Genomic DNA, 23,805 nt, shown 5'->3' with positions numbered 1-23,805 from the left:
TATACATATATTAAAAAAAAAAAAAAAAAAAAAGGTTAACTTGATTGGAAATGCCAAATAACCTCTCAATTTTTTCGGAAAAGAACATTCATTGTTTGAGTTTTTGCTTTTCAAACAAGCTTTTGCACCAGCTCCATGTTGGGTTTGCTGGATTATTTAATTGTGGATGAGGGAGATGGGTTTATGTTTACTATGTTGTTGCAATCTTATGGAGATGAATAATGTCTTGTTGCCTACTATGCTCGGAAACTTGGTGCCGGGGTTATTGGCTTGATTACAAGCTGTTGCCGTTATCTTGCTACAAAGCAAACCGGCTCATTTCTCTCAGGCAACACCTCTCCATCATCAACATGTGCAACTTTCACTTTTGTTAACTCCAACTTCTCTTCCCCCCTCTTATGGAGATTCACATGACTGCTTGACAGCGATAGCCGTTGGGGCTTCGCCCGCCCCCGGATCTCGCTACTGAAGTTCTTGAAAGGTTCAACTACGGTGATTTGAACTCACGAGTATGACAACGAGGGTTTTTGTTGGGTTTTTCTGTCCCTCATCTGTTTTCTGTTGAAAACAGTGTTTGTCTATCTTTTGTACAAGCGGTTGTGTTGATGAGATATACAGAACATCTGTTTAATGTTTTGATATCATAACCCCCCCCATTTTAATCTTCCTATTTGGGTTCATTTCTTCACATGTATGTACTTGACCCCATCTCTACAGGAAATGTTGGCGCAAATGCAGCCAACAAAGCCACCGTACCCTATATTGCTCTTCTCTAATGATGGTTTTCTCCTCCACAGATGAGGACACAGGATTCCTCCCTAACCTTGGTTTTCCTCTACTCAAAGGCCTCCTGCACTGAAATATTGGAGTGGCAGAGCCGCTTGGTACTGTTTGTACTGAGCTGTATCCTTCCCACTAGTTTTTTCATTGTTTTACTTGTTTGACATATGGTAAGTACCATTTGTCAAAAAGAAGGGTGTGTTAGAGAATGAAGTAAACAATGATTGTGCTTAGGATAATGCAGGCTTATCAAGCTGACGCTTTGTCACGGTTCAAATATTTTCTTGATAATTGACATGTTTTTCTTAATGGAATCCCAGAAAAGGTCAGCTCAACTGAGTGTCTCCCTGCCATTAGTTATGACTGGAATGCGAGGACGATCACAGGGTGTGACAGGACTGTCCCAGCTTGAAGTGCTGACCGGGAGACCTACACGGTTAGGTCTGTCTTCTGTCGACAAAAGCCACATATGAATTACATCACGTAGACTAGTAGTGATCACATTGTCCAGTTTAGTATTTATCATTTTTAGATTTTACTATATGAATGGATTGTGTCAATGGGATTATGTTCAGGCGACATTCAAGGAATGCATGAGAAAAAAATTTAAAACCTTGTATGATTTACACACTTTCGGTTATTTTGTAGCCTAATTGATATTCCTTGGACATTGTCTCCTACATAATAGACATTGTGATAATATTAGTTGTTACACTAGGGTGCGTGCATACATTTATTTTTGTAATGGGTCTGTAGTCGGCTATTCAACATAACTCACTAAACTACAATTTTTGCTTGCATGTTCTAATTTCAGTCTCTGGTTCACTCAAATATTGGCTTTAAAAGGCAGCAAAATAAACTGTGGTGCAACCAACCATTTCAGTGATCTGTTTAAAAAGACAATCTGTGCAATATGGCCTTGTTTGCACAACCATAAAATGGAACCTAGTGTTCTGTTTCTCACATAAATTTAAAATCGCTCATGAAGTCACCCATTCAGCACATGGATACAATATTGGCCAACATCACATCTAGTCATTGGGAGTATTAAATGGCGATAGTGTGTGATGGGTCACTGGTTCTACCTTAACGAATAGTCATGCCATCTTTTCTACAGGAAGGAATTGGGCAACACATTCAAAACCAGTAAATGTTCACTGAGCCCCACTGCTGGACAGTCGGCTGCAAACCGGTGTCTTACAGTAGAGTACTGTGAAGTGCCCCTACGGCAGGAGAAAAGGGTGATTCAAGGCCGGGGGCACAAAAGAAATGTGGTCGACAAATGTGAATAAATGGTTCAGTTGATGCTTTGAAATGTGTCAGTGCCCCTACGCTTGAGTGTTCAGTGCCCGATAGGATCCCCTTTCTTTGAGAAAATGCTACCGAAAAATGCAACCATATCCTGCCCCCCCCCGCAGACCCTTTCCACCGACAAAAAGTATCTCTTCTGAGGTTTTGGCCTCGGCCCTGAAATTTGACTGCACAACCCTGTTGATCTACATACTTTACTGAACCCCTCATATAAGGTGAGTTTAGCTTTAACCATGTCATTGACGATCCTCTCCAATGTTGGATCCTGTAGTGTGATGGGTTCAGGCGCCGTGGTTCAATGTTGCGTCTGAACCGTCACACCCCAGCACGAGTCCCAAGTTTTACATCTAACGTTAATGTTCTGAAAAATGCCCTTTTTCAAATTTTCAGCACTACTGCTGACACAGTCTGAACGCCCCTATAAACTACACTGGCTAATCAGCAAAAACCTCGATAAACTTGTCTCCAGTACTTTACCAATACCTCTTATGCAATACACATTTTCTCAAACATTGACACATTAAGCTCAGTTATTTTAACTTGTCATTATACTTCTCTAGCACCAGAGATTGTCATTCTTATGTGTAATTACTGCAACAATTTGATAAGTAAAAGATATTTGTGAAGGTCAAACTAAGTTATTCATTCGAGTACATAAATCAAAAGGTGTGAAAGTCAGTTTGGCCTTATATTATATCTAATGTGTGTATACAATTTATGCTGAGGAAAACAGGATTTTATTTTCAACATGTATACAAGGTAAATAGGCCATACCCTGTCGTTACACAAGATACATGACCTAAAAAAAAAAAACAGAAAAACCTACACATTGAATTATTCATTGTGATAGATCTAGACATTGAGCTGCAGCAATTTTCAGATAAAGGAATAGAGTCAGCAGTAGAATGGAAGCCAGGATCCAGGTAATCCAGAGGGTAGACAAAGATCCTGACAGGGGATGGAATAAAACTAAGCTTTAAGAGAGTTGAGATGTACAAGATTGTTATTATACAATAATGAAAATGGTATTAATACAATGTTATGTATACATGTTTGAATAAATACAAATCCCCAAGATTAAAGTGTGTGTAAATAAATGAGTTTGTCACACCCCAGAAAAGTGTTATTAACCACACAGCCAAGTTTTTAACAAATTTTTAAGCACATCATAATGACTGTTAGTCCAGTTCAACACAGTGTACCTTGCCAAAGTGTTTTCCATCTGCTCAAAATGACCCTTGGTTTCCACTGTCCTTTTTTTTTTAATGGAGGGGTTGAAAAGGTCAATGTCATTTAAATACATCTCATTCACAGTTCGGTAGTAATGTGGGACACACACACACCTTTGCTGTTGGCTTCTCTACGCGTGCGATGGCCTTGCGCAGGCGGGAGCTGCAGCGTGGAGTTGAGGGGGTATCGAAGGGACATGGTCTGGTTACTGTCTGCAGGGTAGCGACACTGAATGGTCAGCCTGAGACGAGACGACATACATCAGCAACTTGTGATCGCTTCTCCCAAAGCACTGGGATTTAATCTAAATTCAAGGCGCTCGTCAGCACACGGACAAACCATCAGAATTGCTTATGTGCACAATTTGAAGTTATTTTATGACTTCAAATAAATCGGCCTCATGTAAAAGACAGAAGGGGTTCCCAAACTGAGGTCGGTGGCCCCTAGGCATCCTTGAAGGAAGTGTGGGGGATCCGTGGTGCCACACACACACACACACACACACTTTGGGAACCCCTGTTATAATCTATTTAGATGAACCTGATATCATAACTTATGGAATAATTCTATAGTAATCAGGTATTGAGCCAGTTTAGCACCTGAAAGCTGAATCTCTGTGTATTACGGGATCATCCGAAGGCAGAAAGTCTTGGAGGTATCGCACCTGGTTCTCATACACAAGGACATTTCCCTCAGTCTGAATTTAAAAAACAAAAACAGTCCCACAATTAGTAAGGATGACCATGAAGCCTCAGATCAACAAAACCACACCAGGATAATGAAGGCATCAACACACAGTCACGGTTGTGCCACAGGTGTCCACGTTAAAGCTGAATAGAGCCCTGGCGCTGTCCGTCTCCAGGGGGACGCAGCTGGGGTCCGCCAGCGTGGTCCGGTTGGGCCGACCAGGTGGAATGGTGTGGGTGGTGTCCACCACTGCCACGATCCTCCCCTCTGGCAAGCACACTGTGGAGAGACAAGCAGACTGCACTCACGGCCAACACACGTGCAGTATCAGCAGCCACCAACCAATGCCGTTTCGATTTTTTTTTGAGTGAAAGTACCGAGCAGCTCTCCGACGGGGAAGGTGCATCGCTGGACAAGACTGCCTTGCTCTTCCAGAGAGTCCACATCAACCACAGACACCTCCACTCGGGCAACAACGCCGCGCAAGGTCAGCTCCTACAAGACAAGGCAACCACAAACACTCAATATGAAGGATTTTCAGCTGTTGTCAAATGTGAACCTGAATTGAGGAAAGTATTGTTACAGACCTGGGATCAGTACTGGATCTTTTTAAATGGCGCCCGGCCCCCTAACTTTCTCACCTCGAAGATCATGCCAGGATCGGAGAAGGGGATCTCCACGCTGAAGTAGTCTTCCTCCATTTTCAGGCTGTATCCGCCCATCTCCACCAGCTCCCAGTCCAGCCTGTGCGTCCCAAGGAACAGCTCCCACTGCAGCATGTCCAGGCTCCCGTAGAACAGCAGGATGCGGAGGCTTCTCTCCAGACACACTCCCTCCAGCCGTGGAGAACCCAGGTCTTGCTCTGGCCCATGAGAGCATTTCTATGGTTCACACCCAGGCTTTGGAGTCAGTTTGGGCACGAGTGTGACGATTGATTTGAACCTCCATTGGATGAGATGATGAGATTTTGAATTTGTCTGCTATCCATTTTATTGATTTCATCATATCCTCATCATCGTCAACACTGCAGCTTCCCTAGAGAGACTGCAGCCTTTTTATTTGTTCACGGTTGGTGAAACTCCAAAAACCAAATCAACTTGATCACTGACCTGTGAATTCTTGGACAGTGCTCTCCACGGTGGTGCGGTGGTAGAAAACTTCACCACGCGGTGAGATTTCAAAAGTGAAAGTCAGTGGGAGGCTGTACTTCTTGTAGCCACCGCCAATATACTGACAGACAGACAGACTTGTTTATCTGTTTGTTCATACAGAGGTTATTGTCCCCTCTCACTGTGGAAAATTGGGCAATATGTCATGGACGTCAATCCGCCAGAGTGACCCGAGTACCTCACCTCTTGGATCACGTTGGCGTGCGAGAATGGGACGTCAAGCCGATAGGAGTGGCTCCCGTTGGGGTGCGGGAGCCTGGTCACCGCCCCCTGGTCCTCGCCAGACCCATTTGTACTTTGGTTCCAGCGAAGGAGATCTCCGCCAACCCCCGCCATGACTTTCCAAAGGGACACGTCCGGATGGAAAGAGCCCAAGGCGACTGAGAAGCGTCCTTCAGATGGCACCGTGTCTGTAGGCACAGGCAGAGGAGAGGACATCGTTGGGGATGGAGTCGCGATAGGTCACGTTCAGCGTGTTCAGCAAAAGGAGGCATGATCATCATCCTCTTACACCTGGTTCCCTCAATTCAGAACAGCAGAAAGACAAGGAGCAGAGACGTACTGTTGGTGATGACCGGGGTCTGTGGAACGAGGGGGGTCCGAAGGAGACTGAAGGTTCGGAGTTGTGTGAGTGGCCACACCTGGTCCACCCACTGACGCATGAAGAACAGGTCGACTGACATGAACCGGCCGTACTTGCCCCCCTCCACACCACTCTGGGAGTAATGGCGGTAGTCATGTCATACACATGCGTATGTATGGAAGAGGATTAGGCCATTCATAGTCATGAATATGAATTTGCACACAAGGTAATTCATACCCTGAGCAAATAACCCAGGGATATCAAAACATTCTTATCAAAACCTCCACTTTCTCCTTGTTAGCCCTGCAATTAGTAGGTCCTGGACAAAAAAAAAAAAAAATGCTTAGCACTACTACAGAAAATGTAAAGAAACCAATCTAGGTTAGAGGAAATGACTGAAACATCTTAGAAGAATTTGATAATTCGACTTTGATTAATATTCTTGCACCAACCAGCACCACCCAACAACTGCAGCATTGCTCTCCTCAGGGCAGATCCAGCCTACATGTTGATCCGGTTCTTCCTTTTTGTATAAATACCTTGACGCGTCCACCTTGGGCTCCAAACGGGACCCTGAGCTCCAGCAGGCCGTCGTTCAGCCTGAGCTGGTATCCCCTCTCTGCGATGTCTTGCTCTCTCAGAGGCACAGACTCCACCCCAAAACGCATGCCTCCGTCCACGAACATTCCACGGACCAGCGGGGGCGCAACATGGAGCGCAGACCACAGCAGATCGGATCCGTCCATTTTGGACGCATCTGGTTTGGGTGGGGGGGCAAGGAAGCATAGAGGAGAAAAAAAAAAAAAAGGGAAAATAAAGAATCAAACAAGTGTTATCTTAGGTTGGTAAAGCAAGACACTTTTTCTCCCCCATCCTCGGGGGATAAATTCAGGATTCAAGTCTATTTCCCGAAGGCATGTATTGCTGTAGTCTGATTGCAATGCAGGTAACCACACACACTCACTCCGATTGCAGGCCACAGTGGTATCAATAGCCAGAAGAATGCCGTGAAGCGGGTACAGGATGGTGGCACTGACCACCTCTAAATGCACTCCCTTCTCCTAGGACGTCAGGACAAATAATCAAACATGCATCTCCTTCATCAAATCCTTTAAAAAAACACTGACACCGCACACCACGTGTGTGACAAAAGAGCACATGGTTGGTGTAAACCAATAAACCAGGGGCACTTGAGGTACCTTGACGGTGTATGAGAGAGGAGAGGAGTAGCCGGCGCGGAGGGTGAGGCGGGAGCCAGTGCGGGAGACGTGGTATCCCAGGGAGGCAGCTTCCGCCTCGGACAGGGGTCCGGCCTCCTCGGGCTGCGGACCCGCTCTTTGGACCAGGAGGCCCAACCCTTGCACATCACCCCCCTCCTGAGGCATAGAGCAGAGGACGTTTCTGACGGTTCGTGGAATTTAATCACAATTGAAGCGCAGCAATCAAAGTTTGTTTCGTGATGAGTTCGGCAGCCAAGGCAGGGGAAAACCCATCACGGCACACCACCAACCGTAGGAGCTTTATAGGAAGCGGGCAGAATGGGGCGCAGGACAGAAACCTGAGAAAAAGCACAAATTAACACTTTGATCGTTTCATCTTTAAATGACCTCCCAACTCCCCTCACCGCAACTGAATCCCCCCCCAATACCGTTAGTCGTTCACCTCCATGTAGTTTTCCTCACACACCATCTCCCTGGGAGCCCAGGGCCACAGGAGGGCGCAGTGGAGGTGGAAGGGGTAGGCTTGCGCAGACCCATTTGGCCATCGGTTCTCAAACCACAGACGCAGGTCGTAATCTGCATCGTTCTGCAATGAGAGTGGAGAAAAAAAACAAACAAACAAAAAAAACCCACGTAACGCTCAAAACAGAATCAGATATTTAATGATCTTTTTAATAATAAAAAAAAAAAAAAAAAAAAGGAAAGCCAAAGTGTCCAACCTGGCTTTGGACGTGGCAGGCCAGAAAGGACGCTCGGAACACCAGGTCGCCATGGTGATTGAGTAACATGGTGTAACCGCATTCTGTGACTGCTCGGCCAGACGGGAAGTGGAATCCGTTGTGGTCTGGTGAAATTCAGTGGTCAGAGGTAAAGGTTATGTCCAAAACAAATTTTAGATAGATAGATAGATAGATAGATAGATAGAGAGTCCTGATGCAAGAAACAAAAATGAACCACGACATTGAGTTTGTTTTGATGAAGTTGTGGCGACGCCTGCTGCCGCAGACCTCTACCTTCGAAGGCAAAACCGATGATGTCGCCGAGGAAGCTGGACCGGACGGAAAGCACAAAGTGCCGTTCGTGGCAGTGGCTCCGGAATGTTCCTGAACGCGCAGGCGGGGAACAGAATCAGTCACCAGATTATCAACGAACGTGTGTTTTGTGAGCTCATACGGACAACTCGCCGACCACCGCGCATTCTGACTAGGAAAGGTACCGTCAGAGTGGTAAGTAAATATGGGATACGTACTAAACACGGGGTTTATTTTTTTATCTTTTTTTCCAAGCAGTACCACTTCAGAGCTATTCTTATTTTTGTATTATGTATATTCTGCCTTTTTACTGTTTCTGAAAGGACACACTGGCCACCAGAGGGAGTGATGCTCCTTGTAATTCTCTTTTTTTTTTTTTGGAGGTAGTTCCACAGAAATGGGACATAAACAGAGTGTACTGTACCTGCGGAGGGCTCTGGTCTGGCAATACAGACTGTTACACCGATGAGGAACATCACACTGAGGAGGGGAAAACAACAACAACAACAACAACAACAACAACAACAACATCCCCATCACATCCATGGCTCCTTCCCGTCAGCGGGACCCGCGTTCGACTTCAGCGCTTACCCGGGTATTGTTTTCAAATGGCGGCGTTTCATTTTAACGCGGGCGCTCATGTTCCGGGCTCAAGGCTCAGCGAAATAAAAGACCCAAGAATCGGGACGTGTGAATGGGTCTTGGGCTGCGCTGTCAACCCGTCTGCGACTGTCTGAGGCTGCGCCACCCGACGCGACTCAGGGTTTACCTTGTCAGGCTGCCGCCATTTTGAGCGACCCAAAACGGCGCACCTGATTGGTGGAAAGCTGATTAACAGCTCGGTAATCACCTGTCCAGTACACGTCACATGACCTTTTATAGCTTTAACCGTAGTTTATATGTGTTACTGTAGTTTATATGTTACTGTAGTTTATATATGTTACTGTAGTTTATATGTTACTGTAGTTTATATATGTTAATGTAGTTTATATATGTTACTGTAGTTTATATATGTTAATGTAGTTTATGTATGTTAATGTAGTTTATATATGTCAATGTAGTTTATATATGTTAATGTCGTTTATATATGTTACTGTAGTTTATATATGTTACTGTAGTTTATATATGTTAATGTAGTTTATATATGTTACTGTAGTTTATATATGTTAATGTCGTTTATATATGTTAATGTCGTTTATATGTGTTACTGTAGTTTATATATGTTAATGTCGTTTATATATGTTACTGTAGTTTATATATGTTAATGTAGTTTATGTATGTTAATGTAGTTTATATATGTTACTGTAGTTTATATATGTTACTGTAGTTTATATATGTTAATGTAGTTTATGTATGTTAATGTAGTTTATATATGTTACTGTAGTTTATATGTTACTGTAGTTTATATATGTTAATGTAGTTTATATATGTTACTGTAGTTTATATATGTTAATGTAGTTTATGTATGTTAATGTAGTTTATATATGTTACTGTAGTTTATATATGTCACTGTAGTTTATATATGTTACTGTAGTTTATATATGTTACTGTAGTTTATATATGTTAATGTAGTTTATATATGTTACTGTAGTTTATATATGTTAATGTCGTTTATATATGTTACTGTAGTTTATATATGTTAATGTAGTTTATGTATGTTAATGTAGTTTATATGTTACTGTAGTTTATATATGTCACTGTAGTTTATATATGTTACTGTAGTTTATATATGTCACTGTAGTTTATATATGTTACTGTAGTTTATATATGTTAATGTAGTTTATATATGTTACTGTAGTTTATATATGTTACTGTAGTTTATATATGTTAATGTCGTTTATATATGTTACTGTAGTTTATATGTTACTGTAGTTTATATATGTTACTGTAGTTTATATGTTACTGTAGTTTATATATGTTAATGTAGTTTATATATGTTACTGTAGTTTATATATGTTACTGTAGTTTATATATGTTAATGTAGTTTATGTATGTTAATGTAGTTTATATATGTCAATGTAGTTTATATATGTTAATGTCGTTTATATATGTTACTGTAGTTTATATATGTTACTGTAGTTTATATATGTTAATGTAGTTTATATATGTTACTGTAGTTTATATATGTTAATGTCGTTTATATATGTTACTGTAGTTTATATATGTTACTGTAGTTTATATATGTTAATGTCGTTTATATATGTTACTGTAGTTTATATATGTTAATGTAGTTTATGTATGTTAATGTAGTTTATATATGTTACTGTAGTTTATATATGTTACTGTAGTTTATATATGTTAATGTAGTTTATGTATGTTAATGTAGTTTATATATGTTACTGTAGTTTATATGTTACTGTAGTTTATATATGTTAATGTAGTTTATATATGTTACTGTAGTTTATATATGTTAATGTAGTTTATGTATGTTAATGTAGTTTATATATGTTACTGTAGTTTATATATGTCACTGTAGTTTATATATGTTACTGTAGTTTATATATGTTACTGTAGTTTATATATGTTAATGTAGTTTATATATGTTACTGTAGTTTATATATGTTAATGTCGTTTATATATGTTACTGTAGTTTATATATGTTAATGTAGTTTATGTATGTTAATGTAGTTTATATGTTACTGTAGTTTATATATGTCACTGTAGTTTATATATGTTACTGTAGTTTATATATGTCACTGTAGTTTATATATGTTACTGTAGTTTATATATGTTAATGTAGTTTATATATGTTACTGTAGTTTATATATGTTACTGTAGTTTATATATGTTAATGTCGTTTATATATGTTACTGTAGTTTATATATGTTAATGTAGTTTATATATGTTACTGTAGTTTATATATGTTACTGTAGTTTATATATGTTAATGTAGTTTATATATGTTACTGTAGTTTATATATGTTACTGTAGTTTATATATGTTAATGTCGTTTATATATGTTACTGTAGTTTATATATGTTACTGTAGTTTATATATGTTAATGTAGTTTATATATGTTAATGTCGTTTATATATGTTACTGTAGTTTATATATGTTAATGTAGTTTATATATGTTACTGTAGTTTATATATGTTCATGTAGTTTATATATGTTCATGTAGTTTATATATGTTACTGTAGTTTATATATGTTAATGTAGTTTATATATGTTACTGTAGTTTATATATGTTAATGTAGTTTATATGTGTTAATGTAGTTTATATATGTTAATGTTGTTTATATATGTTACTATAATTTATATCTGTTATTGTAGTTTGTCTCTTTCCATAGGTTGTATCTGTTACTGTAGTTTATGTATGTTATTGTTTACATCTGTTATTGTACATCTGTTATTGTAGTTTATTTGTGTTACTGTAGTTTATATTTTTTACTATAGTTTATATCTGTTATTGTAGTTGATGTCGTTTCCATAGATTGTATCTGCAACTGTAGTTTATGTCTGTTATTGTTTATATCTGTTACTGTAGTTTGTCTGTTATTGTAGTTTATATCTGTTACTGTAGTTTATGTCTGTTATTGTTGATATCTGTTACTGTAGTTTATATATGTTAATGTAGTTCATACGTGTTATACGAGCAGCATTTACTTTTTTGCCCATGACCCTGTCGCCGGTTCACCGGTTGTCCTTCCTCAGAACACTTTTGTTAGGTACTAACCACTGCATACCAGGAACACCCCACAAGACCTGTCATTTGGTAGATCTGACCCAGTCGTCCAACCATCACAATTTGGCCCTTGTCAAAGTCGCTCAGATCCTTACGCTTGACCATTTCCCGCTTCCAATGGAACGGCATGAGCAATGTTATTCACTTCACCTGTCAGTGGTTTTGATGTTGTGGCTGATCGTTGTTTGCCAATGTAGATTATGCTGTTGTTTATTTATGTTACCGTCGGTTACATATGTTGTAGTTCCGATCTGTTACTGTAGTCCATATATTGTACATTATGTGGGTGTAGCTCATATATACAGTATATGTATATAAATCTGATAGCTATGTTCATATCATATATACTGTCTATAAAGTAAATAAATAACATTTCACTCTGACTTAACTCATAACTTATAGTGAATACATTAATTGCATTCTCTGCTCTTCATTTTCTTTTAAATAACAACTTAAAAATGAACAAATCATTGTAGTAATGTAACTTTTCTTAAAGGACCTTTTGAATGTCTGGACCCGGGATTTTGAGTTTGTAGTAAATTACCCTTTTGTTGCAGCACAAATCACATTGCTGTACGGGAGACATGAATCCAGATGAATCATGTCTAAATTAGAGATGCCGACTTCTCTGCTTGATAATTAATAATGCCTCCCTCCTCATTGCCCAGTTGGACGCCGGCAGCCGTGACATCCTCCACGTCATTTAAAATGTTACTAACAGTCAGAGGTGGCGGCCCTGGCGGGATTAAGAAATGACTAATCAGAGCTCTCAGCGATCCCCACGGCGGCGGGGCGAGGAGCCGCGTCAAGCGGAAAAGGGCACGCTCCCGCTCAGGGCTAAGAGTGACAGCGATGCTGCATGTGAAGTGACGTCTCCGGCTTCTCGGGGGCTCTTACCACTGTAGCCGATCGGGAAGAGAAGTCTTCAGCGGAAGTGCGATGGGTAATCAAACATAAAGTATCCCTGCGACCGTGCACATAACTACTCTTAAAGTATTTCCACTTACTGATTATGATGTTTTTGATGCTGGAAATGTAGAACACAACAAATAATCAATCAAATCGAATTTTTCTCGGTTTGCCCTGGCAATTCCTCATGGCAATTACTCGTAACATTTCATTCTGACATTAAGTGTAAAGTAAAAACAACGTCAATATCTTCCCACTTACGGATCATAAACAAAAGCCAGAGTCGAAGTCGTTCCAAACTGCCCTTCACTCCCTTTGACCTTTTTGCAGTTTGTTTTGCATCGACTCCAAAGGCTGGATGCCGACTCCTTCCTCCGTCTAATTAACATTTGAGTCACTTCGTGTCATTAACAAGGCCGCCCGGCGTGCAGACCTCATGCGGTGCCCGGGCGGCCTGTGGGGCTGCTGCCACTAATCATTGCGGACACGCGATGGATCATATCGGGACTCGAAATCTCATGGCCTTTTTTTCTCAGAAACGGACCTGGAATAGTCAAAGTCGAGTTCAAGTTTGACTTTTTCAGATTCCTGAAACTCGCAGACGTGCATACAGGCACCCAGACATGCATCATGTCGAAGTGCACGTCTGGACACGCCCTTGTTGCTGAGACTCTTTGAGGTTTTTTTTCAACCACAGCAGGGAAGATTAGGTCACACACACACACACACACACACACACACACACACACACACACGCACGCACACACACACACACACCTCCCACCCCCCCCACATGCACACACACGATGGGAGGGAGGGTGCTGTTTTGTTCGATGTTACAACCAGCGATGACCTCACCCGCCGTCTCCATCGTCACCAGATTCACACACACCTCGTTAAAAAAAAAAAAAAAAAGTATTCTCTCCACCAATCACATCCTTTGTTTGGCCCGAGGACGTGAAGTATTTCACGAGGACGGAGCCTATTTATCACGCTCCACCGCAATGGTCGTCATTGGCGTTTTGAAGCGGCGTCGGAGGATATCGTGGAAAAATTGTCTCCCTCGGCCGCGCACCATCTCAGGGTGACGATGTTCCGCTCCAGACTAGGCATGTTTCTGGTGGCTCTACTCTCTTCTGTTCTTCTGGCCAGAGTCAACGCCGCCCCGTACAGAGAACCACTGAAAGAACTTCTCAGAGCAGACTTGGACAAGGATGAGGTGAGTGGCCAATCCCTACTTCCCTTCAATAATTCAACCAGCGTTGATGGTGCTTTTCAATGGCGATAGGCTATTAAATGGCCATTTGTCCAGGAAAGCTGTTAAGCGGGCAATGATTCTTTCTTTTTTTTGGGGCTGGATTTTCTGTAGGACCTCTCCCGTTTACTTCTGCTGAAATATTTGTCCGAGCTGGCAGCCGCGGGAGACAATGAGGTACTACCCGAGCTGGTGGAGGAATCTGGACTCCGGGAAGAGGTTGCGAGGAGGCACCTGCCCCTCTCGCACCGAGACCGCAAGGCGGGCTGCCGCAACTTCTTCTGGAAGACCTTCACCTCTTGTTAACGCAGAGAGTTTAATCCAGTCAATTATTTGTATTTATTCTTTTGAGTGTTGAAGGAGCCCCTCGTCCTATAAATATATTATACTCTTTATTTTAAGAGACTTCTGCCTTGAGGGACGTCTGTTTACTGACTTTGTTGGAAGTGTGGGTGTGATTGTGAACACAAGAGTGACGTAAATGCTACGAGGAAGCTGGCTCTCGGGACCCTGCCAGGAGACGTGAGGTGTTGTCTTAAATGTGAATTAAAAAGAAAAAAAAAGGGGGGTATATATCGTTTTTTCCAAGTATGCCGTGATTTGTTCCTCAAAAAATGCAAGACTGAACATGTTTGTGTTTTTTTTTTTATTTTATTTTTTTTATATCGTAACAATGTACTACAATCTGTGTGAGGAAAGCCACGTATGGATTCGCACACACTCCTTCACTTGACTACACGGGTCATATTTTGCCAACTAAAGCAACTGTACAACCACCGGGTTATTCAATAATTCAATACAAAAAAGAAAAGGCCTCCACTGCATTGCCCATCGAGTTCATCCATCGACAGGTGTCTGCTGCAGTACCGTGGGGCGTGGAACCGCCAGGCATTTTTGCCTTCACTTGGTGACACTTCACAGCCGTCGGGGTTTTGGAAAAACCGAGCAACACGTGAAGAGGAGTATCTGCGGCACAGAGCGTAAAGTTATGTTCGTTTGGTTTGTAGTCGCCAGGTTTCTGTCTTTCAAATCCGGACAGTTCAACACGCCTCGGCTTTCAGGAAAATCATCGATCGACAAACTCACTGAGAGTGAATAATGTAACAAGGGGGGACGTAATGTCACAGTAATGTTTCGAAACAGTCTAGGTGTGACCAGGTAGTGCAACAGACACGGCTTTTAAAAGGATTTTCCGAAGAAATTAGCCAGACCACCTCCCCCCGAGGGAGTCCGCCTCCCAAACCATGAAAACCCACGGCGACACGCTGAATGAGGACGGAGAGACAGAGGGTGGACGAAGCTTAACATAAATACTGTATTGCCAAAGTCTCTGAAAAACAGTACTGATTTGGCCAAAGTGAGCGTGAGGATTACGGAACGTACAAAAATCCACAAAGAAAAAATAAAAATAAAACTGGTATTGGATATCTTCCGTTCCCAAATGAGCAGCCTGTTTTATCCACCTGACAGCAGACAGCGTTTCACTTCATCGCACCTCCACCTTCACTGTGACAGTCAAGTATAAACCGACAAAAAGCTACTGAGCTAAAAAAATATACGGAGACCCCTGCACTGCCTTACAAACAGAGGTCCCATGGACATTCACATATTAATTTGGCTGGGGATATATCTTTTTTTATTTATTTATTGAAATGGCAGCATTTTCCTTTAAAACCAGCTTTAATATTGAGATTGTAGTTGTCAAATGCTCTACGTTGTAGTAGCATTCGGTTAAGCAAAAAGAGGAAACTATTGTGTTTGTTAGACATTCTTTCCGCCTGCTCTTCTCCTACGAGGCTATCACTGCAAAAGGAAAACTGAAAAAAGTAAAATAAAAAAAAATACTACATAAATCCATACACGGCAAATTCATCTAATCAAGCGGTGTGTTATATACAGCCACAGCTGGCACTGGAATGTGCTTTCCATGTCGTGGTTTCGAGGCAGTTGAGCACATATTAAGTGCGGCGTGCTTTACTTCAGATATTTGAATTCCAAAATTTTACCTGGAATTTTATTTAGCCTGGTAAATTCAGTCATCCTTCCATCGCCATCGCTTTGATTAACAGGCCGATGTCAATCCTGAATATCAAAACAAACTGATCCCCATAAATTACTTTTACTGAACAGTATACTTGAGTCTGAGTACAGACCTGTCAGGTTTTTCCTCCTTCAAGTGTGCTTCGACGTGCCGAAAAGGGAGGAAAACACTTCTATTAAATATCTGATCGGTTTGATGTGGCTCCTGGCATAAGCATTTTTTTTCTTGTGTATATTCTCAGACACCAATAAAGCCTTTTACGCCCTATTTATATTCCACGTTTCTATTCTAATCCAGTTCCCCTGAGTTCCAAGTTGTTTTTTTTGTTTGTTTTGTTTAAAATGACACCTTTCCCATATACCCTCCGAAAAATATACATTACAAAGCTCGTCGACTTCAAGTTCCTATAAAATACACAGGAAGAGAGTGGCTCGGCCTGTTTGTGTAAATAGAGGTACGCAGAGCGGCACCCCGCAGCTCTGCCAGCAGGTCAGGGTCACTGAGTGCTACTCAGCGCGAAAAAAATGGAACAAAGTGATCCGCGATCGATCGATTTTGGCTTTTGCATGCGACAGTAACAAGTCACTGTTCCGTTAGAAACAAAACGGCAAAGGGGTACCAGTAGGGGGGACTGGAGCGCAGGTGTAAGCAGGTATAGATAGAGGAGAATAACATAATAAAAAAAAAAAAAAAAAAAAAAAAAATACATGATTGTCGATCTCCGAAAAAGGTTTCCGGTGTCGACTCTGAACGGTGTCCTGCTTTTCGGATGCCGACACTCCGGCACGGGAGAAGCGGGGGGGGGAGGCCGTCAGCAGTCCGTGGAGATTTTGGCAGAAAGGTCCTGGATGCGTCGCGCCGAGCAGCTTTTACACAAGATGTGACCGTCCAGCGGGTAGCAGCCCCGACCCTCGCCCTCCGAGGACAGCAGGAGGCCGCATTCCTGGTGAGCGCACACACACGGCAGCTAATATTTAACCGTTTTGCCACAGACTATTTTGGGTGCAAGTTTCATGAAGGGGAATATTTCTAGACGCTGGATTTTAATAATAAAGATTACACAAGGTAAGAAGTGTATGGGGTTAACATGAGAAACAGGCCTGTATCTGGTCTCAAAATAAATAGGAACTAATCCAATACTGCCTTTTTCAGCTGTTTCTGAACAATCGTATTTAATCCGTCAGATACTGGGTAAACAAAGAGAACCAGGTTGCGTAAGAAGGCTAAGCTTGGTTGTAATTGCATTGTATTCTTTAACATCAAAATAAACAGAAAATAAACAATCAATGCATCGGAAAACAGCTGACTTAGCGCGGGAGTGAACATTGTTATTAACGTGTATTTTTCCACAAACTCCCACATTGTGCTTTATCTCCCTCACCTCTCCTGAATAAAGGTGATAAATCAGCTGACGTGATCATGATAAGCCGTTGTTTTAAAGCACACATCTTGCATAACGAATTATAAGGAATGTATCCTTCTTCCCCCTGTTGACACTATATTGAGCGCTCGAGTTTAAACATTTGGACAGCACGGCGCTGGAACACAGTTTGAGAAGGCTGCGACTGAACAAGCTCTGACACGAGACGGGTTGGACATGTCTCACCTCACAGATGTAGCAGTTGACGTGGAAGCTTCGGTCCAGAGCGACGATCCTGACGGTCTCCTCCTGGCCGGGCTCCGGCATGATGGCCTGGCCGCACACTGAGCAGCGCGGGGCGAACTTCCTATCAAGGGCAACAGGTCAAGGGCAGCGAGTCAGGGCCCCAGCACAACTATTTAGATGTTGGAATCATTTAATGAGTCAGGGTCCCCGACGACAAATTGACCTAACGTTGCCCACACTAACATTTATATATGTCTCTACTATTACAGAGAAGATCGAGTGATAAGTAACAAAATTATAAGGTCCAAATACCAGGCTTATTTTATTGTTTTTGTTAATTCTGGGTTTATACTTAATGTGTCAGTAGCCTATTGTCATAGTCATTTGAATTATTTTTTTAATCTCAGGTTTATTTTCATTATTTCTGGTACATTCCCTATGTTTTACCTTCAAATGGAATTCTATTTGTTACATATTACCATTTTCTTTTACTATGTGTTCTTCTTATTTTATTCTTTTTATTTTTGTATTATAATTATTATTATTGTGATGCGAGCTGCTGTGACACTGTAATTTCCCTCTGGGGATCAATGAATTATCTATCCATCCATCCATCCATCCATCCATCCATCCATCCATCCATGTACCTGTGGAAGTCCTCTATGCAGTGGATCTGGGAGGTGGCATCCACGGTGAAGGGCACGCCGTCCAGGCAGCAGTTGCACACCACGCAGGTGAAGCAGCGCGGGTGGTAGGCCTTGCCCATGGCCCGCAGGATCCGGTCCAGGATGGGCTTGGAACACTTTGAGCAGCGCTCCAGCGTGCTCTGAGGAGGAACCCCGGGAGCAACAAGGGTTTTACTCGTACCGTTTAGCTGACATTGTTAAACAGAAGACCGCTTTTTTTTTTTGTGTTACTGTCAATCAAGACTCAGGACAATGTGGAGTTTTTCTTGATAAGAGTGCCAATCCCATCAATTACTAGGATACGTGGTTCCTGTATATTGACTTTTAAATACCATCTAACCTAATCATCTAGTTTACTGTCCACTGGGCATTTCTATGGACTCCCTTATCCATTACTGGTACCAGCTGCTGTCTTTGCAATTTGTTTATTCTGCCTCTGTTCTGCTACTAGTATTGGGGATGGTAGCTCAGGAGGTAGAGCTGGTGGTCTAGTGATCCAAAGGTTGCTGGTTCGATCCCAGGCTCCTCCTGCTAGCATGCTGTAGTGTCCTTGAGCAAGACACTTAACCCCTAATTGCTCCTGATGGCTGCGTCCGTCGGTCTTTGAACAATTGTAAGTCGCTTTGGATAAAAGCGTCTGATAAATGACTAAATGTAAATGTAATGTAATGTACTACCATGATTCAAAACGAACCATTTTAAATGGATCCTTCTCAATCGGTGATATCAGTGACAACTCTCTAGTCTGTCTACAAGAACCGTGTATAGTAATTCATAGTGAAGAGTAGTTTAAGACTTGTTTAAAGCATTTCCTTAACCCTATCATTTTTACTAAGCAGAACAGACTGCAATGAGAAATATGTAAAACGCAAGTTACCTTTCTTTAATTTCTGCCATGTTTGCTATGGCTCTGGGTCTTTTTTTGAATTTGGGATATTCTCAGATTCCTTATTTAATGCAGCTACTGTCTCCCTAATTGACAACTTGTTGAATTTAACACATTTAATGAACTGGAGAAAGACTCGAGAATTATACAAGAGAGCCAACTAATCGACATACGATGTAGCAGCTCTCGCAGTAGCTCTTCTTGTCCAGGGCGTAGAAGGGCTGCCCTCGGAGTCGGGCGTGGCAGGTGATGCAGGTGAAGCACTCCACGTGGAAAACCTGCTCCATGGCGATGCAGCCGCTGCCATCGCCAAGCACGTTCTCACTGCAGCGGGAGCAGCGACCTGTGAGGGCACAAGTCAAATAGGAGACACTTGAATGGCTGTTGACATACGGTCATATTGTTTTTATTAATTATTATTATTTTGATTAACTGTCCCAATGAGATCGACAATATATTTTTCAAGGGAGAGCTGGCCAAGACATACAATGGCACAATGCAAGGTTAAAAACAAAATCCAGGAACAGACTTCCTGTTCTCAGCAAGAAAGCAGAGGACTGGAAAAACATGATTCCATTCTGTTCATTATGAATGTAAAAATATTTAATAAAATCGATACAGAATGTATTGAATAACTCGTGCGTTTTTAAGTAGGATTTGTAGTCAAATAAATGATTAATTTGCTGAGACTGTACCAAAATATTCCTCCGCTGGGGGGTGGTTCATGTCATACACCAACTTCTTGGTGAGTCGGTCCAATTCCTCTTCAGGTCTTGTTGTTGCTGCCCCCTAGTGAAGGGACAAAGGAATGCTCATATTCACTGTTCTGATATAGAAATTGACTGAAAAATAGTAAAAGATTTCGAGACCGTCAGGATGGATAAATCGGTGTAACTCCTGTATCACAGTCAAAACAACCCACAATCAGAAGTCAATCAATCCCCGCACCTTGTTCGTCTGATAGCTCCCCGACCCTCCATGGCTGTTCTCCATCCCCCTCTTGGGCCCGGGACCCTGGTTGACTCTTCCTGCAGACCCTGTGACGGCTCCTTTGTACCCTGCTTCGGGGTGCATCTCCTGGGCTTGAGAGGAGGGGTGTGGAGGGTACCAGCCCTGCGCACCTGCCTGAGTCTGGGCTGGGGGCCGCGACACGTGCTGCCGGGGAGGGGGCGGCGTGTACGCCTGCTCCGCTTGTCTCCCGCTCTGGGAGTAGGTGACCGGCTGGGCCGTCTTCACCTGCACGCTAAACCTGGGGCCTGTGGGCGTGGAGGCTGTGGTGTAGGAGGCGGGGACGGGCTGGGGGTAGGGCTTGGGGGTGGAGGAGGAGGGGTAGTAGTCCTGCTGGTGGGAGTTGGGGTACTGGAGCACCGGGGGCTCGCTGGCATAAGACGGTACCGTGTGGCACTGGTTCTGGGAGTGAGGCGGGTAGCCCATGGACGGTCGACACTGAGGAGGAGCGCCGCCCTGGGCCACAGGCTTGTAGCGTTCCCCTGAGAGGTGTTTGTTGTAAGGCACATTGTCGTACAGCTGCAGGGAGAAAGTCATGTAAAACCACAGTGCAAAAGTTTGGGGACCTTTCTGTATTATTCATCGTTATTTCTTAAAAAGATGAATACCAATGCTCAGACTAAGGGTAATTTACTCATTAGGCCTTCGGTGTCAGATTAATGAAATTCAAGGGTTGAAAAATGTATTCTAAAAGTCAATCCATGTCTAAACTATCAGACCGCGGTCGCTGTTCTGTCTGCAGTAAACAACAATGGGTCCTCGAAAGAGTTGTCTAAGGACGTCAGAATCAAGACAGTTCAGTTCCCACTTTGACCCGGGGCGCCTAAACTTTTGAACTCCACTGTCATGGTCATTTCGCATAAAAGATTGCTTTTAATATAAAAGTAATGTATCGGTGGATATACTGCCTTGTTAACCTGTGCGCCGGAGTCATGTGGGTGGCTATCCAGGTCCGCTAGCATACAGGTGAGAGAGTCGATATCGGCATCGATTTTGGAGTGATGGCCGCTAGGCTTCTCAGGGCCACGGTGCTGATAGCGAAAGAAAAACGGGTCAACATTCATTCAAGGGGCAACGTTTCCTCATATAAAATATTCCTTAGTGACATCCTTGAACAAATGACCCTGGATGGAGCTGTTTACAGCCACGTACCATGAGCTCATAACTGTCCATGTGAGGGCTCCAATTGCGTTCCTCTTTGGGGCCGTGGGGAGGTGGATAGTAGTGGTCGCTGGATGAATGATGGATAACTCCACCTGTGGTTTGAAATATTGACATAAAAACTGTCAACTCTAAAAGCACAAAGCACAAAACATGCTCCACAACCACATCAGAGAATTCAAACACATGCCTCATTGGATGGTCATACCTGTGGGCCCAGTGGCCATGTACCTGGTGGCCATCCCTCCTCCACCCCCTCCGTTCTGGTCATAGAGGCCGTATTTGGGACGGGGATCAGACGCGCCTTTCTTGTTGGGGGCTCGATATATGGCCCCGCCACTGGAGTGGGACATCTGAGGGGCGGCTCGCTCTGGGTTCTCCACGGTCCTCGGTGGCAGCCAGGTGGGACCCGACATGTCAAGCTTATGAAACCAAAGGAAGGTTAAAATATATATTATCATGTGTTAAATGTTGTTCAACCAGGCTTGTGGATTTGATTATTAATTTCTCTAGATCAGGGGTGGAGAACCTCCACCCTGTGGGACTACGACCGCCCTCCAGTCAACATCACATTTTGGGGTTTTTTATCTGATTGGAAAAAGTAATCTGTTTTATGTTATCTAACAATTTTAAAGACACAAATGTAAAACAGCTATTTCTTTATTTGGGGAATCAGAATCAGTTTTATTCGCCAAATTAATTTACATATACTGGGAATTTGTTCTGGTGAAGTTGGGTGCGTTTCTCTCCAGACAATTAGCATTAAAAGTAATAAATATAAAGCTAAACAGTCCAAAAAAAAAAAAAAAGAGTAAAAATTATAAAAAATTAAAATAGAAAGTAAAAATAAAAGACAATTGTAAATGTAAATTGACAAATATATACAAAAAGCCCAAAAATAGAAATAAATAGAAATAGAAAAGTCACATATATAAAAATATACCGTATATACCAAATGCACTATGCAGTATGTTAATCGTATTAATATTTTTTCTTCAATAATTTTCTTTGATAATTTATAGCAGTCTATAGCACGCTATTATATGTAATCAGTAACCAAACATGAAACGAGGTTCTATTCTAGGTGGTGCATCTGAGCTTGGGATTGTCACTGCATGTGAATTTGTTGATACAGTGTGTATGCTTGCTGCTGATTTTTTAGGTTTATTGCCCTTCTGTCTTCTGTTTAAATTTGAGGTTTATTTTTCAGGTTTTTTTTCTGTTTTGTCATTAGGTTTATTGTACACTAACACCCCCCGCATCATAGGTTCAGCTTTCTGGTTAATTTGTTTTTGGTTCACTTCTATTTTAGCTCAAATTTTGTTGTTTATCATTAGAAAAAAAAAAAATCCTTCAAAAAATATTTTCCTCCATCGATTGAATGGATTCAATGATAATCAGCGTTCCATTTGTGGCCCAGCCCCATATTTCTGTTTCTGGTTACCAATGGAAACCGAGGATGCTTCATCTTTCGTTTCCTACGGCAACTCAGACACATAAGACCTAACAATAGCCGTCTAGTTGAGACGATAGGAAGCAAACGTTTCCCCAAAGCCATGGGGATTTCCACCATAGTTACATCGTTTCATAACAAGACGGGTGGAGGGAAGAGAGAGAGCGCGAGAGCGAGAGAGAAATGAAAAAGAGAAACAAGGACACAGGTGCAAATCCATGATTTCCGCCGAGCATGTTTTCCCGCACAATAGTGATTGTCCTGCGCTGTTTACGCCGCACAATCAACCATTTCTAAATGAAGTAGGAACAACAAAGATGGAGGAAAAGTTATGTAACGGGTGTAACGCATATACAAACACCTGGCTCATAACAATATATGACATATTACTCAAGGAGTAAATAACACCTGAGCATACAAATAAGATGGCCATGGAGTCAGAAGGGGCGACTGCCACAGGTAGGCTGGTTGTCTTTTGAATTAGAGAAAATGTTGGGCATTAAACGGCAAAAATGTCTTTTTCCCAAAGACATCTCCTCAAAAGGAAGCGACCCGCTCAATCCGCTTCTCTGGACTAGGTTTGGGCATTTTTTCTTAAGGGGTCGAAAACTAACAAGAATCCGAGTCGATCAGTCGAATAGCCAACTAGCCGTGACATCATCAACCCCCGTCCCCCAACATAGGCCATTAACCGCGCGTCAAAACTGTTCCCAGTACAGAAATAATATGACTACAACAGATGCCATTTAAAATCACTCTTATTTCCCCCCCCAAACAGGCCAAGTGCTTCACTCACCAAACAAAAACAAGTCTTACCAAAGTTGACAAAACAAAAACTGACCCTGACCCTCACGGTAGTAGAGCCGTGGTGCGACAGCTTCGTCCCACACAACGAGCTCTCTACTTTTTTCCTCAAACCGGGTTAAATAACGCCACACTTCACCGCCATCAGCCCCTCACACGAGCGCCTTCTTCTGCGTGCTACGCTTATCGGGGTGTGGGCGGAGTTGCTCCCGACGCGCGTGCCACACTTATTCGCCACGAATAGCCTCCCAGAAGTCGACGCCGCTGCCCGAGTTGACCAACCGATTAGTCGACTAATCGT

General features: G+C 42.4%; 5 protein-coding genes across 7 annotated transcripts in view; 1 reads left to right on the top strand and 4 right to left on the bottom strand.

Annotated features, from left to right (window-relative positions):
• Positions 1-2,805: 2,805 nt before the first annotated feature.
• On the bottom strand, positions 2,806-4,788 carry LOC307247528 (uncharacterized protein). Of its 2 annotated transcripts, XM_080023689.1 has the most exons (7): positions 4,650-4,788; positions 4,386-4,503; positions 4,118-4,287; positions 3,921-4,018; positions 3,435-3,562; positions 3,294-3,344; positions 2,806-3,039 (listed from the first exon to the last, which is right to left on the bottom strand). In XM_080023689.1, exons 1-7 carry the CDS (start codon positions 4,785-4,787, stop codon positions 2,930-2,932), a joined length of 813 nt encoding a protein of 270 aa, XP_079879815.1. In that variant the 5' UTR covers position 4,788; the 3' UTR covers positions 2,806-2,929. The 2 variants fall into 2 exon arrangements, with proteins under 2 accessions (XP_079879815.1, XP_079879816.1); XM_080023690.1 differs by lacking the exon at positions 3,294-3,344.
• A 310-nt stretch (positions 4,789-5,098) lies between these two features.
• Positions 5,099-7,266, bottom strand: LOC307247527 (uncharacterized protein). Its single transcript, XM_080023688.1, has 6 exons — positions 6,960-7,266; positions 6,725-6,821; positions 6,300-6,517; positions 5,740-5,893; positions 5,361-5,587; positions 5,099-5,238 (listed from the first exon to the last, which is right to left on the bottom strand). The coding sequence occupies exons 1-6, from the start codon at positions 7,143-7,145 to the stop codon at positions 5,110-5,112; spliced, it is 1,011 nt and encodes a 336-aa protein (XP_079879814.1). The 5' UTR covers positions 7,146-7,266; the 3' UTR covers positions 5,099-5,109.
• Positions 7,267-7,410: 144 nt separating this feature from the next.
• On the bottom strand, positions 7,411-8,727 carry LOC307247095 (uncharacterized protein; the record flags this gene model as incomplete). Its single annotated transcript, XM_080023160.1, has 4 exons — positions 8,436-8,727; positions 7,994-8,083; positions 7,700-7,824; positions 7,411-7,566 (listed from the first exon to the last, which is right to left on the bottom strand). The coding sequence occupies exons 1-4, from the start codon at positions 8,485-8,487 to the stop codon at positions 7,411-7,413; spliced, it is 423 nt and encodes a 140-aa protein (XP_079879286.1). The 5' UTR covers positions 8,488-8,727.
• A 4,967-nt stretch (positions 8,728-13,694) lies between these two features.
• On the top strand, positions 13,695-14,264 carry sst5 (somatostatin 5; the record flags this gene model as incomplete). Its single annotated transcript, XM_080023159.1, has 2 exons — positions 13,695-13,823; positions 13,974-14,264. The coding sequence occupies 2 exons, from the start codon at positions 13,695-13,697 to the stop codon at positions 14,163-14,165; spliced, it is 321 nt and encodes a 106-aa protein (XP_079879285.1). The 3' UTR covers positions 14,166-14,264.
• Positions 14,265-14,488: 224 nt separating this feature from the next.
• Positions 14,489-23,805, bottom strand: part of trip6 (thyroid hormone receptor interactor 6) — a 10,655-nt gene continuing 1,338 nt past the window's right edge. For both annotated transcript variants that reach the window (XM_080022833.1, XM_080022832.1), the window contains exons 2-10: positions 21,456-21,669; positions 21,239-21,342; positions 21,004-21,117; positions 20,027-20,605; positions 19,774-19,867; positions 19,252-19,421; positions 18,154-18,332; positions 17,507-17,627; positions 14,489-16,843 (exon numbers count right to left, since the gene is read on the bottom strand). In XM_080022833.1, coding sequence (XP_079878959.1) covers positions 16,712-16,843; positions 17,507-17,627; positions 18,154-18,332; positions 19,252-19,421; positions 19,774-19,867; positions 20,027-20,605; positions 21,004-21,117; positions 21,239-21,342; positions 21,456-21,663 — 1,701 coding nt within the window. In that variant the 5' untranslated portion in view covers positions 21,664-21,669 and the 3' untranslated portion in view covers positions 14,489-16,711. The remainder of the gene's footprint in view (positions 16,844-17,506; positions 17,628-18,153; positions 18,333-19,251; positions 19,422-19,773; positions 19,868-20,026; positions 20,606-21,003; positions 21,118-21,238; positions 21,343-21,455; positions 21,670-23,805) is intronic.

Source organism: Zeus faber (assembly GCF_960531495.2).
Source record: "Zeus faber genome assembly, chromosome: 22".
Lineage (NCBI taxonomy): Eukaryota > Metazoa > Chordata > Actinopteri > Zeiformes > Zeidae > Zeus > Zeus faber.
Note: the sequence above shows the minus strand (reverse complement) of the source record. Positions and strands in the feature narration are given on the sequence as shown.